This window comes from Prionailurus bengalensis, chromosome E1 (genome assembly GCF_016509475.1).
Source record: "Prionailurus bengalensis isolate Pbe53 chromosome E1, Fcat_Pben_1.1_paternal_pri, whole genome shotgun sequence".
Lineage (NCBI taxonomy): Eukaryota > Metazoa > Chordata > Mammalia > Carnivora > Felidae > Prionailurus > Prionailurus bengalensis.
In genome coordinates, this window is record NC_057347.1 from 28,879,429 (window position 1) to 28,896,925 (window position 17,497).

At 54.4% G+C, this 17,497-nt stretch overlaps 1 protein-coding gene across 8 annotated transcripts in view; it reads right to left on the reverse strand.

Annotated features, from left to right (window-relative positions):
* MSI2 (musashi RNA binding protein 2) overlaps positions 1–17,497 on the reverse strand; it is a 393,222-nt gene that overhangs the window by 64,526 nt on the left and 311,199 nt on the right. For all 8 annotated transcript variants that reach the window (XM_043583976.1, XM_043583972.1, XM_043583970.1 and 5 more), the window contains exon 8: positions 14,906–14,988. In XM_043583976.1, coding sequence (XP_043439911.1) covers positions 14,906–14,988 — 83 coding nt within the window. The remainder of the gene's footprint in view (positions 1–14,905; positions 14,989–17,497) is intronic.

The window sequence follows — 17,497 nt, forward strand, 5'->3', positions numbered from 1 at the left end:
ACCCTAAATGTAAGGGGTGGGGGGAAGATAAGTAAGTGTAGATGCATATCCTATATGGGGATAGGATCTTTGTGGAAGATAAATAAGTGTATATGCATATCCTATATGGGGAAAATATTACAAAGACATACCAAAGTTGCCTTAGAGCGACTTTGTTCTTTCACTTCCGCGGTGCATTTTGTTATTGCTGTTTATTTGCCAAGTTTTCTGCTTTGAGTGTTACTGTTGCAAGCAGTGGTAAGGAGAGGTGATTAAAACGAAATACATTCATCAGAATTGGTCTTTCAGATTTCTCTCATAAGCCCAGGATGACAATTTGCTCCTACGCTCCATCCCTGGGACTCCGAAGCAGGCTGAGAAAGCTCATTTGCAAGAGCCTGCCCGAGCCCAGGAAGATGGGTGTGCTCTGCAGAGGCAGACAGATAATTACCTGACGCCAGCACCGGGATCCGGAATAATACCGCTAACCAGCTCACTTCCTAATGGCCCTATCGGTGACAATCTATTGCATTGTCTTATGAAAACCTGCTGCCTGTTCCTAGGCAACCTGATCAACGAAAATTTCAGGTTTATACAGTTTTCATTTAGGAAACATAAAGGTTAACTGACTGTAATGGGAGTATTTTAAACAAACCCACCTACTCTCCCTCTCACTGAATAGGGCTGGCAGCTCTGTTTAATTCTGCTCTGTCTTTGCTGGTGCTGTTTTGGGCAGCGGTGGCTGCGTGGGTTCGGTCGACCACCCGCTATGTCAGCTGTGAGTGCTCCCTGAGGCCAGGGGCCATGGCACACGCACTCTCTGGGGGATCCCGGCACGTCCTGGGCACTTGAGTGACAGGGAAAGGTAGCTGCCGCACCAGGGAGCCTGGCCTGGCCTGGCCTGCGCTGAAGGTTTCTCAAAAGATCTCTCTGGACCAGGAGGCCTGCCCACCCAGCCCCCAGCTCCTTTGAAAACATACAAGAGGAAAGAGGGAATAGCTATTCTCTGCCTGCATTCTGAGTCCCTGCAGTGTGGGTCAGAGGTTTGCTGAGGATGAAAACTATGTCCTTCCCTCATCGGACTGGCAGAAGCCTCACCTCCTCCATAAGACTGTGAGTTCTCAGGGAGTAGGGATCCAGGGTCTGCCCCTACTTCCCTGGTCCCTTGTGATGTCCCGTTCAGAGCATGCACTGACTCACATGCTCGTTAGGGTCATGGAAACCCAGTCTTCTCAATTCAACCACGCTGAGGGACTCAATGTGCCTGACAAGTGCTAGGCTGTGGGCAAAGCAGACATAAATAAGGCAGGCCTCCACCTTGAGAGCTCTCATTCTGTCGAAGAGAACAGGTTCTGACTGTCTTGTTCTCCTAACATTAAAGCACATACTCATAGGTCAACCTGCCTCCCTGTCATTTTCGGGCCTGCCAGCCTCTGGAGCGTCTTGAGTTAGACCACATTTGGGTCACCCTCCCCCACCCCCACTACCCTCCCACTGGGCCCCGTGCAAGCTAGAGAACCGGGCACGAATACCCCGAGTTACAGTCAGAACCCAAAGGGGGAACACCAGCCTGTCTCCCCAGCTCCAGTCACACACTCAGGTCATCTGGCCACACACGACATCCCTGGGATCTACTGCTGTGTACCTAACAACTTCCAAACTTCGTGACCTTGAGTAACAACCGAGTTAACGGTGGATCGTGCTTTCTTGTGGTTCTGTGAGCAGACTGGGCCCAGGGGGGCTCTTGGTGTCGTCTCTCATGTAGCTGTGGTCAGATGGTGGCTGGGGCTGGAGCCAAAGCCTGGACTCAGCTGGAGGTTCACTCAGGGGCTTCTTCACTCACACGGCAGGTGATGTCTAGGTTCGGCTGGGACCGTCCATGGGAGGCACCCACCTCTGGCTTCCCCGCAGCTCTCCATCTTCTCACAGCGTGGTGGCTGAGTCCCAGAGAGGGGCTGTCCTGGCATGAGAATCCCGAGAGACCAAGGCAGAGTCTGCAAGGCTTCTTATAACCTAGGCCTGAGAGCCACACTGCCACTTCCGTCATGTTCTTGGTTACGCCTGGTCGGCCTAGATTGTGAGAGGGGACCACACGGGGCATGCATACCGGGAGTTTAGACCACAGGGCTGTCTTCAGAGAATAGCTACCACGAGAGATCCGTGAAGACCAGCGAGCAGACAGGACAGCGGGAGGCCCTCCTCCCAGCCGTGGCTCTGTCTGGCCGGGTTCTTGGGCTAGTGGGCGCTGAGGCCCGCTTCCACCATGGGGCACGAGGCAGGCATGGGAGCTCCCCGAGGGGGCAGCCTGGAAGGAAGTGCCTGACTTCCCATGGTCAACAGAAGCAAGTGTCCTCTTGCTGACCAGGCCTCTCGTCCCAGCGATTTCAGCCCTGCCCCCAACAGAAACCCACTTAAGGTACGTGCTTTCTCTGGGGTAGCCCTGGGCAGGGGCAGATTCTGTGGAAGGAACATCTCCAAGTCTTGGTCCTCAGAACCCACTTTGGCAGCTTCTCACAACGGCTACAGCTCCAAAACACGACTGGAAAAAAGCAGTGTGGTCGGAGGGGCAAGAGATTTTGCAGGAAATTCTATTTGAATCCGTGCTTGTAAGGAGACTCGGAGGCCACTTGTGACCGACAGCTCACATTAGCAAGACGAGGTCTCCGTTATCCAGTTTCATGGCTGGTAAAGCCACGAAGCAACCCTATGCCAGGGGCCGGATGCCAAGGGCATGCCAACCCCTCCAAAGGTAGGGTTTGCTTTAAATTTTCGATCTTCAAATAGGCTGCTTTGTTTGGCAAACTGGCCTTGGAGGAGTGGGTGTGGTCTGCACAGTTTCGGGACAAGAAGAATGATTTAGCTGATCTAGCGGGACCCTTTAACGACAAGACAGTTAGGGCAGCGGCAGGACAGTTAGGGCAGCGGCATGTTCCTCTAGAGGATGAATCAGAGGCCGGACGTGGGCCTGCGTGTGTGGTTTCTGACGTTCTGTGCTGGCTGCTTGCCGAGGTGGGGCGCCTCTGCCCATCGGGACCCAACACAGCAAGGAGGTCTGTTTCCAACTCTTTATGTAGAAATAGTTTTGCACTCGCAGAAGAAGTGCGAGGACAGTACAAAGGACAGTTGTAGGCGTGTCTCTACCCACATCTATACCTGTGAATGTTTTTCCCTGAACCTTACGAGAGTCCAGTGTGTACGTGATGATATGCATTTCCTAAATGTAAACATATGTCTTTACATAACCATGGTACGGTTACCCACCTCAGGACGGACACACGGACACGATGCTTCTAGCTAATATAACTTCCATGGTCTTATTCTGTCCGGGGACTCCATGATGTCCTTTATAGGTATAAATGCATCTTACAGAACAGGAAGCTGAGGTCCAGGGACCTTAGACACCTCAGCTGTGGTTGCAGACTCAGACCACGTGTGGTAAGGCCGGGTTGGAAGCCAGGTCCGCCTGATGCCACGGCCCATGCCCAGGGAGCCGGTCCCATGCCACACCCTCTCGTCAGGGGGACCACTTAGCATCGGCTTTTGAAGAAGGTAGTGGGGCTTTCGTGGGGACGGCTTCCCTGTAGCTACTCTGAGTGGCCGCCTCACCCAACTGGCCTGCAGCCCTTGCTGAGGCAAGCTCCCTGCCGGGCACCTTTTGGAAGAGGCTGGCAGTCTGAGGACGATGCCAAGGTCTGGGAAGTGAAAAGGTTTTTGTTTTTTCCCTGGTTTCTACATAAACGGCCCCAGTCAGCACATGGCCCTGGGGCTGGGAGGGAAACCAGTCGGGGGCCTTGGTCTGGGGAAACCCGAGCCCTGTGGCTGTGGCCTTGATTTACTACCCAGGACAAGGCAACCCTGTGTGGCCTGGAGGCTAGTGTTTGCAGCTTCACTTCTCACCCCAAACTGGGCACGTCAGAAACGATGTACTCCTCCAAGGGGAGAGGAGCCCATGTCAGAGGATAAAATTCACTAGTGTCCAGAGAGACCAACCTGGACTGACTGTGTGGTCGGTGGAAGGGAAGGGAACAAAGGGCAGGCCTTCCGGGCGGGTGAGTGCTTGGCAGGGGAGGGGGTGGTGGTGCCCGTGCGCAGCACCTTCTGTGGAACTTCCTGAAAGACAGGGGCCTGACCTGGTCTTGCCCCAAGATCAGCTTCTCCTCCAATTCAGGCCGCACCTCTCCAGTCAGGTTCCAGAGGATTCTAGCCCGACACTGCTTCTCCGGAAGCCCCAAGCTGACCGCCTCTTCTGGGAGATAGGCCCCAAGCGGGTTCCAGGGAAGCACAGGGCAGGGGAGATGCCACTCCAGCATAAAGATCTGGGGTCCTGCCTGGAGCCCAGCTCTCTCTGGTGAGGCCGGAGGACTGAGCCGTACCCCCAGAGACCACACACGGTTCGGCGCATGGCCTGTGCTGTCCCACGGCCAGGCTTTCTCTGTCCTACCCACTGTTCTCTGTTGACCTCTCTGCCAGTCAGAAGCCTTTCTGGAGACTGTAGGAGGGCAAGACCTTTCATGGGGCTTCTATAGGTTCATAACCAAGATTCGGGGTGGGGGGGTGGGGGAGGTGCTGCTCTCAAGGAAACTACAGAACAATGAAGATGCAAGGTGAGAGACTCAGGCGAAGAACAAAGTCTCTACTGTCCTGCCCTCTGCACCGTACCAGGAGTTAGCCTCAAGAGCATGGCAGCGACGGAATGTGCTAGAAACTGTTCAGGTCACTAGGAAATGAAGAGGAGAGGCCCTTTGTTCAATCATTACAGGAGCTGGTGGTGGCAGTAGTGAAACCGGCAAGGCCCTTCTGGACACAGGGTCTCGTAGCTGCTCAGGCCTCATAGTCAGGAAGCTGGCCCTGCTCAAGGCAGCTGCCGAATGAGTTGTGGAAGGAGGCTGATGGCGTAGCAAGGTGCGAGCGACAAGCATAGAAAGGGCCCAGTGAGGAGGCGGGGAGGGGTTGGGAGGGCAGGCAGGGCCATGGTCCTCCTCAGTGTGGAGCTCGAGATGGACCCACTGGGCATCTCCCTCTGAGTGACCTTCAGAGAGTCAGGCTGCCTTGTCTGCTCCAGGGTTCCCATTCCCTCCAGCCGCTGTACTTGTCCATGGCTAGAGGCAGAATGGAGTCACGACCGGCAGGAGCGTGTGGCTGGATGAGGACGAGGCCCGAGACACCATCATGGGAAGTGCAGGAGTCACACCCAGAGATCCTGGCGGCTGCCCTGGGAAGACCCGCCTGTGACTCCAGCAAGGGGAGGGTGCTTCTCTATCCTGCCTTGCCTACCACCCCCCCGCCCCCCAGCGGACTCAGGGAAGCCTCTCAGTTGGGCACTTCCGGTAGCAGCAAGCGAGTCCTATGTTCTGTCCCCTCGCTTCCCCCTCCCAGACATCTCCATCAGGCACTGTCCTTGTAGACGGGGCCCAGCCTGTGGCCAAGTACCAGAGAACCCATATGTACAGGATAACTTGTCTTGCCCTACTGGAAAAGGGTCCTCCTGCCAAGAGACCCTCACGAAAGGGCCTACTGTGCAAACCAGACGGACGTGCCAGCTTAGACAGGTAAAGGCCGCCGGCAGAAACATCCACCTTACAAAGGGCACACGCTTGCTATGAACGACCCAGACCCATTTGTGAGAAGCCCTGAGAGGCCCACAGGACACGAGATCTGGACTCTATCTCCCCAGTCAGTCAGCAGGATTACCGTAGGGAGGAAGGAACACATTGTTTACAGAGCGCTCTTTATGTGCTCAGTCCGGCCACGAGATCCTCGTGAGCGTGCACGTGTGTGTATACACACATCATCTCACGTACAGCATGCACACAGAGTGACAGGAACACGTAACACATACAAGGCACAGTGCAGGGCACACATGTTCTCAGAGAACACCCACTGTTCTCAGTACCCTCGTTGATCAACTCATTTCCTCTGAATTGGCTTTATCAGCCCGAAGTGACAACAGAAAAGGAAACTGAGGCCCTGAGGAATGGATTTGCCCAAGGTGATGAGGCCGGGAATGACACATCTACGACTCGATCCTAGGTGCCCGACTTCCAAACCCGTCCCCACCTCTGGGCCACCAGCTACCCAGGCCCTGCCCACACAGCCCTTCCCTACCACCGTCTAGCCAGCCTTCAAAGCCCGTTTGCACGCGATTCCTTCTACAAGGCCAACTCCCGTCCTCGTTCCAGACTTAATTTCATCCACTGTTTCCTCTGTTTTATTAAACTCAGTGATGACAAAGCGAAGGAGGTTATAAACCAATACTATTAACACCTCCCATTTAGCAGGCAGGGGCCGGGTGTGGACACAGAAATGAATTCAGTAGGATGTGGCTCTCCCTCACAAGGGCTCAGAGTCTGGGCAGGGAGTGGAGCGGAGCGGGTCCCCAGCACCCTCGGGGACACACACCCCTGTGACTGCAGCCTCCGCTCCATCTGGACCTGAGGGGGGGGGGCCTGTCCTTTCCACCAGTCTAGTTTAGACTGGGCTCCTGGCTCTAAATCTCTGCTCTGTTCGCGAGCTCTGAGCAGGAACCAGCTGCCTGACATCTCTGTGCCTCAATTTTCTCATCTATAAAACAGAGTAACAGTAGTGCCCACCGCCCCCACAGGGCTGCAGTGAGCAAAGAAATTAAAGCAGCTAATCCTGTAAGTGTTGGCGCCGGATAAAGGTTGGGGCATGCCTTAATCTCCGCCACGGGAGCCTAGGTGAGCATCTCTGAAGGTGATAAAGCCAGTTCACATCTGTGCTGAAGTCGCAAAGCCCAGGGAGCAGAGAGGCAGAAAGTGGCCGTCGCCCCCCCGCCCGGCAGGCTCTTGGCACCCCGCCATCGATTTTCTCCCTACCTCTCCCACCCCCACCTACTGGCCAGGTAGGGCCCGGTCTTCCTGCTTTCGTCAGCAAGGTGCGCAAAAGGCGCTTCACAGACTGCACTATTTGGGGAAAAAGCTGATGGTGGCAGCAGCAGCTGTTGTTTTTATTTCTGGGAACCTGCAAGGGCATTTCAAAGTGACAAGACACCTCTGCCTCCAGCAGGTGCCCAAAGGCAGCCGCGAGGCTGGCTGCGCGCCCCCAGCCCTTGGGGGGCATTGCCAGAGACCCTGCAAAAGCCTTAATTTCTACATTTATAGGATTCAAAAAAATTTTTTTTTCTTAATGTTTATTCTTGAGAGACAGAGAGAGAGAGACAGGGTGTGAGCAGGGGAGGGACAGAGAGAGAAGGAGCCACAGAATCCAAAGCAGGCTCCAGGCTGAGCTGTCAGCACAGAGCCCGATGTGGGGCTCGAACTCACAAACTGTGAGATCATGACCTGAGCCGAAGTTGGATGCTTAACCGACTGAGCCACCCAGGCGACCCTAATTTCTCTATTTGAGAGAGAGAGAGAGAGAGAGAGAGAGAGAGAGAGAGAGATGGCTGAGCATTAGCTTGCACCTGCCTGGGAAGTTGGGCAGAGCAGCTGGGTGAAGTGAAAGGAAGAGCAGGCCCCAGAGAAGGGGTGCAGGGAAAGGGAAACAGCTTTTCCCAGTGGTCTTCATGCCCCCTGCTGACCCCACACGCTGTGGATGGTGTGCAGAGAGCAGCACACGTGGGAAAGTCCAGAGGGGCTGGGCCACCAAGAGAGGCAGAAGGACCCCACCCTCCCCAGGCCCCCTGCAGTGACCTTCCCAGAGGACGGATGAAGGGTGAAGGAGCCAGAACTTGTGTGACTGGGAGGCCACCTCCCCGCAGGCCCAATTGCTTCTGCCTGAAGAGCAGCAAACATTTACCACCCTGGCCTCCCCACCCTCTCCTCCCTCAACAGGCAAACCCCTCCACCCGCAGGGACAGAGCCGGTACACAAACATGTGCTTGCGTGATGTGGGGGTGGGGGGCGCAGGACCTCCCTCTCGCTCGTAAACACGAGGTTCATTTATTAAGTGCCTCTCTGGCATTTCCTGTTTTTGCCTTCATCCTGCTTGTTTAATATTGCATTTGACATTCTCATTTTATAAATGGTAACAGAAGCAGAATGGATGGCTAAAATTAGCTTACGAGCGAGGAGGATGCGGCCAATAGGGTGGTGAACACACAAGCCTAGTTAATTCCACCCACATTACCCGCCCCGCCCCCCACTCTGGGGCTGGTTCCCGATCAGCTCTGTGGCAGCAGTCTTCGGGGCCGAGGAGGAGTGGCCTCAGGGAGGGGATGGGTGCCCACTCACCGGGACACCCCATCCAGGTGGCGGTGCCCCCAGGCCAACCCTAGCTGGCCTCTGTGGACCATCTGACCCAGCACTACACCCTGAGAGGCCCAGCCAGGACTGTCCTGCTCTCTGGTCCTCTTGCCCACCCCAAGTGTTGCCTGGGCTGAAGGTAGCAGGCGTGAGAGCTCACCAGGCTTTGTTTTTGAAGTGGGGTTTTCGGAACCTCCCCCAACGGAAGATTCAGCGGAAGGGCCCGAGTGAGCCTCCCTGGGACCTAAGAAATCCCTGCAGTGGCCCCTTCTCCTCTGCAGGATGTACACCTTCTCTTTTCAGGACCACCTCCCAGCCAGGGCGTGGCGAGTACCTGCCTCACACCCTCCTCCCTGCCCAGGTCTGCACCTCTGTCTGAGACCACCTTACTTTATGATTATACGTTTGTTCAGTACTACAATTCTAAGAACAATGATAGTGATGATGAGGCCTACTGGGTTGATAAGAGCATGCTACGGCTGATAAAGCCCAGTCACAAAGCCCAGCAATCTCTGAGGGGGGTGCCATCCCCATCTTACTGAGGTGGGATCAAAACACAGACCACGAGTAACTGGCCCAAGGTCACAGAGTCTAGCAATGAGTAGCGAACTGTACTGTGGGGCATTCAGCAGTGGGGGATTTGTGGCACTTTCTTCTGGAAAGACCTCTTGGACTGACAGAACCCTGTTCTGACTGTTCCTCTACTCCCCACCTATTCAGTGCTTGGGGTCCCCCTAAGAATGAAGGCACTGATGCTCTCTGCAGGCTACTATCCCAAACCCCAGCATCTGTCTGGGGCACCTCTGACCCTCTGCCTTGGGCTAGTGGACCAGGGTGACGTCTTGGCTAAAAGCCCTTCCTTGGCCCCTTTGAGATAAGCAGACTTCACTTGCTCTGAGCTACGTTAGTAGAGGCCGGGAGCTGAAACTATGGCCCACAGGGCAAATCCAGCTGCTGCTTGTTTTTATAAATAATATTTTATGTGAACATAGCTGTGCCCACTCACATTCTGCTGCATTCTCCTCTACGATGGCAGAGTAGCTGTGACAGAGACCTAGGGCCTCAAAAGCCTAAAATACGACCTGGCCCTTTACAAAGCTTTTTGGCCCTTGGTTTAGGCCAAACGGAAGAAACCTGCAGTTACCAATGGAATTTTCGGGAAGGTGATTCCTTCAAGGTTATCAGATTCTAGACCCTACAACAGTCCAAGAGCTCCCAGGGCCAGGAACCGAACGGGGCCTTCAATAAGCTGCAAAGGGCAGTGGTCGCCATCCTTCCCATCTTAGAGGAGGGAACAGGTGCAGACAAGTGGGGTATCTGCTTGGTCACAAGACAACCAGCAGTGGGTATGGGATTCAGGCTCGGGTCCACGTGTTCTAAAGCCCTGAGTGCCTCTAAGTGACCCAGGAGGTCCTGTCTTGGGCACCAGGACGTGTGCATGCTACTTGGAGGATCCAACCCATCACCCCAGAGGATGTGCCTCAAACATCTATGTTCCAAGACCCTTGTCAAGAGGGGAGGGATGCCAGCACCGGGGGTCTGGCGGGGGGTGGTCCCGGGCATGGACAGCTTCCTGTGGCAGGAGTGCAGGGGGGGAGACCTGGTGTCCGTGCACACAAAGAGAGTGTGGGGCGGTGCTGAGAGCGGCAGACTGGCCTGGGGATCCCACGCCAGGCTGGCTCATCCAGCTCCGTGCTCCAGGGGCCTCAGCCCTCACTCCGGGTCCCTTCCTTCTGACACACACTATCTCCTTAGCAGCGATCCTCACCTGGGCCTTCTCAGACTTTAAATGTGCACACGCATCACTAGGGACTTGTCAAAATGCAGATTCTGATTCACTAGCTCTGGGGGTGGGGCCCGGTAGGTCTGTATTCCTACTGAGGTTACAAACTACTCAGCAAATTTCAAAAATCAGATCACCTTCAAGGAACAAGGAAGAGAACTATTTAAAGGAATCCTGTAGGAACCCTTGTACAAAGCAAATAACTCTTCCTCATTTTCACCAGTCTAACCAACCCAGATTTTTCAATTAATGAGGTTTTGCCTATGTTGGCAGGGGGGAAGGACACAGGGCTGGAGCCAGAGGACAACACTGGCCCCGCAGCTTAGAACCACAGGCTATTTCGGTGGGGGTACGGGGGGTGGAGGGGCGGTGCGCCTGGGTGGCTTAGTCGGTTAAGTGTCCGACTTTGGCTCAGGTCATGATCTCACAGTTCGTGGGTTTGAGCCCCGCATCTGGCTCTGTGCTGACAGCTTGGAGCCTGGAGCCTGCTTGGATTCTGGGCCTCTCTCTCTCTCACTCCCTCCCCTGTTAGCGCTCTGTATCTCTGTCAAAAATGAATAAAAACATTTAAAAAAATTAAAAAAAAAAAAAGAACCATGGGTTATTGGAAGTCCCTTCACTACCCTGAGCTCTATCTAGTGTCCGCTCTGTAAAACGGGACGGTGACCAAGTGTGCGTAAAACGCTGTTACAGTGCCCAGCAGATGCCAAGGTGCTGCTGTTGAATCAGGTGTCAGAAGAGGAGCCCTTGCATCCCTCATACTGGACCCCACGTTCTCACCCAGCGAGGCCCTCTTGACTCCTCTGGGGTGGGGATTGAGCCAGGCCTCTAGGGATGCCTGGAGCAGGTCTCTGTCAACCCCTGCCTCCTTCCCCACAGCTGAGGAGCTCGCCAGGAGGCCTCTGGGAGGCTGTGCTGGCTGGTGACCAATCGAGCAAGTGTCCTTGCTGCTGGGGGGGGGGGGGCGCTTCAATCAGGGGCACGTGGCGGGAGGCGTTGTTAGCTGTACCCACGCTGGGGCTCGGCAGAGCGGCCAGAGAGGAAGCCCTCTCCGGAGGGTCACCAGGTGGCTCCGCAGGTGCATGTGTGTGTTTATTGATAAAGAGCCATGTTTGCGCTTCGCTCTGATCCGTGCCAAGAGGGGGAAGGGGCTGAGTCTTGGCTTTCCTAGGCTGGGCCTTGAGCTCAGGTGGCGGCCAGCTGCCCCCCCCCCCCCGCACCCTCCCCGCACCATCCCGCCACCATACCCGTGGCTCACCTGCCTCTGGGGCACTGGGGGAAGAGGCGTGGAAATCTGTCGTGGTCGACAGGGACCCCTCATGCCCAAGCCTGGTCCTTCACCCCAGCCAGGAATCTGGCCCTGGGTGAGCCCATCATCTCCGCCCTTCTCTTAGGAGAACATGGGAGTCCCATGGGCCATGACCCGGCTGACTGGGAGGGGTGGTCAGGGGTCTTGGAAGGCTGTAGCCCAGCTAGAGGGCCTTTAAAGTCCTGTTACGCCTGGAAGGGGTGCTAGCCTACTGGGTACAAATGTGAGCTTTGGACTTTAGCTCTCTGGGTTTGAACTCTGGTGCTGCCACTTGCTGGGTGTTTGGCCCTGGGAAAATCGCTCACCTTCCCTCTTTGCCTCACTGCTCACTTGCAGTAAAATGGGGATAATAATCAGTACCTACAGCAGAATGCATGTGAGAGAAGAGGTGCCTAAAGCAAGCTCTCAGCAGAGTGTGTATGTAGGTAGCACTAAAAAATGTTGGCTGTTCGCGGGATCTCAGTGCAGGAGGGTCGTGCCCTGCCACCACCACCATGGAGGTGACCTCCTTAAGGGAGGGTCTCTACGGGAATGGGGGCAAGTTCCCGTGATCCCAGCTTCCCGATGGCTGGCTCTCAGATGCCGGGGAAGGGCCCTCATTTTTTAAAAATGCCCAGGAGACTCGCCAACCAAATCAGATGGGAAATGGCTTTGGGAATTATGCCGTGCCTCCCTGTCACATGGTCCCTCTTGTAATCCTTTCTTCATTCCACAGTTACCGACACAGGGCCCACTGAGTGCCAGCCATAGGGGTACTGGGTTGAGAAGGAGCAGATGGGGACTCAAGTCCTATCTCTGTGACTCATCCGCAGTGAGACCTTTCTTATCTGTGAACATGAGAAAATGGTTGCTCCAGGCACACTCTGGGGTGGCGTGGCAACCTGTCCCTGCAGAATTCACAGAGATGGCCAGGGTTCCAGGAGCTGGGTCTTTACAGCGTCACACACAGTCTGGCTGACAAAACACTCCTGTGGACCTTCTAACAACCGTCTGCGTCTCTGCTTGGCAGTCTGAGCTCTCAGGGTCTTTCCAGTCCGTCATCTGAATTCTGTCCATAGCACGGTTTACATTCATTTCCTTTTCCGTGGGCCTCAGGAGTAGAAACCGGTATCACGGAATCCAGAGCAATTCAGGATTCAGGCTTCTTGAGGGAAGGACGGCTTGCTGGAGAGGTCCTTTCAGTGACTAGCACGTGGCTGGTGGCAAGAGCTCAAGTTTATCAAGCCCGGGCCTGTGCGGCGCCGTGCTCAGACCTCCCCTGGGCCCGGCGACCCCACCAGGCGGTCACCACAGGCCCCGTTGCCCTGGAGCTCGGCGAGGCCTCCTGATCTATCAAAGCCTCCTCCAGCACCTCAAAATCCCCCCTGAGAGACGGTGACTGGTGTGGAGCAGGGCTGGGCCACTGCAGGGACACCTCCAAGCCTGTGTGTGACCCTCACCGCTCCGCACCCACCCCCTCCTCTTATCTACTTCTGTTTTTGCTTATCCCCGTAAAGAACGAGTACGAGCCCCAGATTCAAGAGAAAACAGAAACCCTCACAGGATGAGCACAACTCCCTGTACCTACCACAGTCAGCCTCTAGCTGGGTGGAAAAGAGATGCGAAACGACTGGGGACAAGGGCCACAAACGTCTCCTGCTTCAAGCCAGGCCAGGGGATATCTTGCTGGGACTGAAACTCTACCTTCTGACCATCCCCCTGTGTCATCTGGGACTTTGTCCTCACACCCCCAAGCTCAAAACAACTATCTGTGTAGTTCATCTGGCAGCCAGTAAGCTCAAGACCTATGTTCCTTTACTGCCTGGGGAGCCCTGGGGCAGATTCCCCCGGCCCTCAGTCTCCCCACTGGAAGAGTGAGGAGAATAAATCCCTTTCTCACTTGTGTTTCAGGCTTGTTTCAAAAGCAATCTATAGGGAAGGGCCTCACATACGCATTCAAGGCAGCACATAGCACAGTCTCTCGCCAGTCTACACTGGGCCTTCCCGATGAGCCGTTAAATCCAGGCAGGACGGGAAGGTGCCTGCCAGTGCTCTCGGATGCCTCTTTCGCTCTCCGCTGCCCAAGCGGCCCTCGGCGGAGCCTGTCAACAGTGAGCCTGGCTAGGAGAAACAAGGCCTCTGGGTACCAGAGTTGGGTTTCCTTTCAAGCCCCGTCTCTATAGTTTTAAAAACAGCAAGTAGCAACCTACCAAAAGAGAGAGGTACCAACTGGAAGGCGCCGAGTTTGCGGAGAGGGGGTACACAGAACGTCTATGAAGGGTCCTGTGTTATTCCTACACACTTATCTCCCCAGTACCATTTTAATGCCTGAGCTGACACCTCCAACCTACAGTATGCAAAAAAACCCAGTGTTTTCATTTCAGATGCATATGATGGCTAGGAACAATATGAACAATATTATTTTAGTGCCCTGGGAAAAAATTAGCAAGTCAAATATTGAATCAGGCCTGTAGCACCACATGCTAAGCAGACTGCTTTGATCTTATCCCCACTAAAAGCTCTATTATTGAATTTAAAGTCAGCGAACACATATCAGACCAATATACAATGCATATCTGAATGCATGTTTCAGAAGCAAGGAATGTTTTGACTAAAGGAAGAAAATATCAAAGTCACAGCTGCAAGTGAAACAAATTTGCCCTCCCTCTTCTCTTGGGGCTGGAGGCTTTGCTGGCCAACCAAAATATTTTGGCTCCAAAGGTCCTGCTGATGGCTCCAGAAACACCTGCTGAGCTCCCAGATTTCTGGAACCAACAACAAGGGGGGTTCGCACCCACCTACTCGATTTGAAGGAATTTGAGACTTGGAGCCAGCCAATGTGCACATTCAGTACATGGTATGGCACCCTCTGGTGGCCATTCCTCTTGGAGGCCTATCTGGCTCCCCAAACTCAGCCATGGTCGTCACCTCCTCCCTGCTGAGGGTGCCTTCCCAGGAAAAGAAGCTTTAAAGGGCCAAATGGAGGTATGGAAGAAGGCACTCATGAGGGTAAAACCAGCCAGTTGATCAGAAAGGGAGAATGTTAATTGCCCAGCAGGGCCCAAAGAGAGAACAAATTTGGGTGGTAAACTTCCTACCCAGGATACGCCCCCTCAAAAAGCCAAGCCAAACAGCCAACACATATCCTAAGCCACGAGTTGGCAAATTAGAACGTACAGGCCAAATGTGGTCCCCCACCCACCCACCGTGGGCTTTTGTACAGCCCAAGAGTCGAGAATGGTTTTGTACTTTTAAATGGTAAAAATATAATCACCAAACTAAATATTTTGTGACACGTGAGAACTGCATGAGATTTTAGTGTCGGTGTCCATAAACAAAACTTTACTGATACACAGCCTTATTCATGCGGTACTGTCTGCACACGCTTTTGCGTTTCAACAGTGGAGCTGAGAGGCTGTGGCAGTCAGCCGCGTGGCCTGCAAAGCTGAAAATATTTATCCCTCGGCCCTTCGCTGAAAGTTCGCCAACTCTTGCCGTTCCCAGAGCTGAGCCGTCAGAGTCTTAGAAGGTGCCCGCCCTGCTCACCCTCCAGCATGATGACGTGGGCTACAGGAGTGTGCAAGACAAAGGTGTGTACGTGGGGGAAAGGGGGGCATCGCATGCATGGTAGCCTCACCCCTGCAAACTTACCATTTTATTATTGATTTCATGGAAATGGATCTCACAGACTTTCTCCACAACATCTTCATTCTCAAACGTGACAAAGCCAAACCCTAAAGGAAAAAGGAAAAACAAAAACACAAAAACAGAGGGGGTGGTGAGTTCAGTTCTGGCCCGCTACATGTTTTCCTTTGATGTCCTGCAGCAGTGACAGGCTCCTGATCTGAGGGTAGGGGGCCGGATCCCTGGGAAGGGCCTCCAGGTTGAGGAAATGACTTCTCATTTGTAGCGAGCACCCTTCTGACAGTGAGGAAAAGTTAATGATTTCACCCCCGTGCGGCGGGCGCTGTGTGGTTTACATTTGCCCGGAAGCAAACAAGAAATTTACTCGTCTGTTATTTACAAGGGTCAGAGCCCCTGTGGCTCTGTGCGTGTGGAGGCGGGTGGGTGGGCTACCCAGAGCGGGGGCGGGGATCACTGCGGGGCCACGCTTGCCCTTTCCGTGCTGGAATGGCCAGCCCTTGGGTCGGCCTCCAGACGGAGGTGGTTATTTGTCCTTTTCTTCCTGAATTACTTCCTCTAATACCTCATCAGGACATCCTGAGGCCTGGAAGAAACTATTAAAAGTTTCAGGCCTCTGTTCTGCGCAGGCATCCTTTTTCTACCGCTGCTTCCAAAGCGCTGCGGATCTGGGGCAGTTTAAGACTGTTTGATGCCTGCTGTCAGCCCGTCAGCTATCCACTGTATTTACTCGGCTGGAGACCGGCTTTGCTAGACAAGCTGTACTGAAGAATTTTGGCAGGCGACCGCTGCTCAGCATCCTGAGTCGCTCTCGACTGCCCCTCCCGCCCTTCCAGCACGCTGCCCCATCTGTGACCCCACTCGGAAAGCACTGCTTTAACACATGGACCCACTCACAGGACGGCGCCCCGCCTCAGATGAAACGCGGCTATAGTGTGAGCACTAACACCGGGGGGAATGCATGCAACAGGTGCAGACATCCTAATGCGGGGGGCGGGGGGGTCGCAGCAGACCTGACCTTGCACGTATGAACTTATGTGTCATCCTGGGAAGCCCCTTCCCCACTCTGCGCCTTGAGCTTTGCGCACCTGCAGATTAAGGTGGTGACACCCGACCACCCCTCAGGTCACAGCCCCCACGCCCATCAGGATTTGCAAGGCTCTCTGCTATGGACTGAAGGTTGTGCCCGCCCCCCCCCCCCCATTCATGTGTTGAAATCCTAACCCAAGGTGACGGTGTTAGGAGGCAGGGCCTCTGGGAGGCACGTAGGTCATGAGGGTGGAGGCCTCACGAATGGGATTAGTGCCCCCATAAACGATGTGAGAGACCCCTGCTTTATCTGTCTGCTTTCTGCTGTGTGAGCACACAGTGAGAAGACAGCCGTTCTATACCGGGAAGGGGGACTTCACCAAAACCCTGCTCATGCTGGCTCCCTGATCTCGGACCTCCAGCCTCCAGAATGGTGAGAAATACATTTCTGTTGTTTATAAGCCTCCCAGGCGATTGTACTTTGCAATAGCAGCTCAAATTGGCCAAGACACTGCCATCCCCAAAGATAGGAGCCTGGCCAAACACAAACCTGGACCCACCAACCAGGAACATGAAAATCAAAATGGCTACTTTTATATCAGGACTGTGTTTCCTTTTCAAGCTTGTGTGTTGACTTTGGGTCCTGGAAACCCAGGGTGGAGAGGGCATCTCTCCGGTCCTTTCTAGGTCTCTCCTCTCCGGCTCCACCACCACATTCTCTAAGGAACAGCAGAGGACAGGCAGATGAAACACTGAGCTCCTACATCATTGCTGTAGGATCTAGAAAATTCCTAGGGAGAGGAATGGAAACAGCCACTGTCTACTCTGAAACAATTTCCAGCAAAACAGGGAGCTGGGACTACCACACAAATGGCAGTCACAGTCTTCATTAGGATATATATTTTATTACTATGCACCGAATACCAGGTCAGTGTTTCCACAGCACACATCCCAGCCTGTTGTAGACACGAATGGCTGAGGGTCAGATGTACCATCAGGGGGACATAAGTATGTGCTACAGAGGCTCAAAGTTGGCACGTTTTCCCCAGCATCATCCTGGAGAGGCTGGGTCCTCAGGCACAATGACGTTTTGTTGGAAATGAGGCCCAACAAAAAAACCTTTCACCACGTGTACAACCCTGAGCCCCAAACCAGGTCCCCGTAGAGACAGGGACAACGCCGTTCTCTGGGTTCCCTCATTTGGGCGTCTCCTCCTCTCTGGCCCCTGGGCTCCATCTGTCGTTCACAGAGCAGGACGAGAGCCATGCCCAGAGGCAGCCTTCACGTAATTCCTCTTCAGGCTTTGGTGTGTTGGCTCCCTATGCCCCCTTCAAAGGAGTGTGAAAACCATCAGGTAAGCCTATCACCCAGGCAGGGACCCCTTCAGCACACGGGGGACCTGCGTCATTTTGGTTAATCCCCTCTCTTCTGCCCACCTACCTAGACCCAGATGCTAGGGGCCCCTCCAGAAGGGTTAAGATGCAGTGCCCTTCAAAAGGTGCTCAGGGGAGGGAAGGGTACACGGCAGATGATGGGGGAATCTGCTAGCGGGGCTTCAAGAACGATGACGGG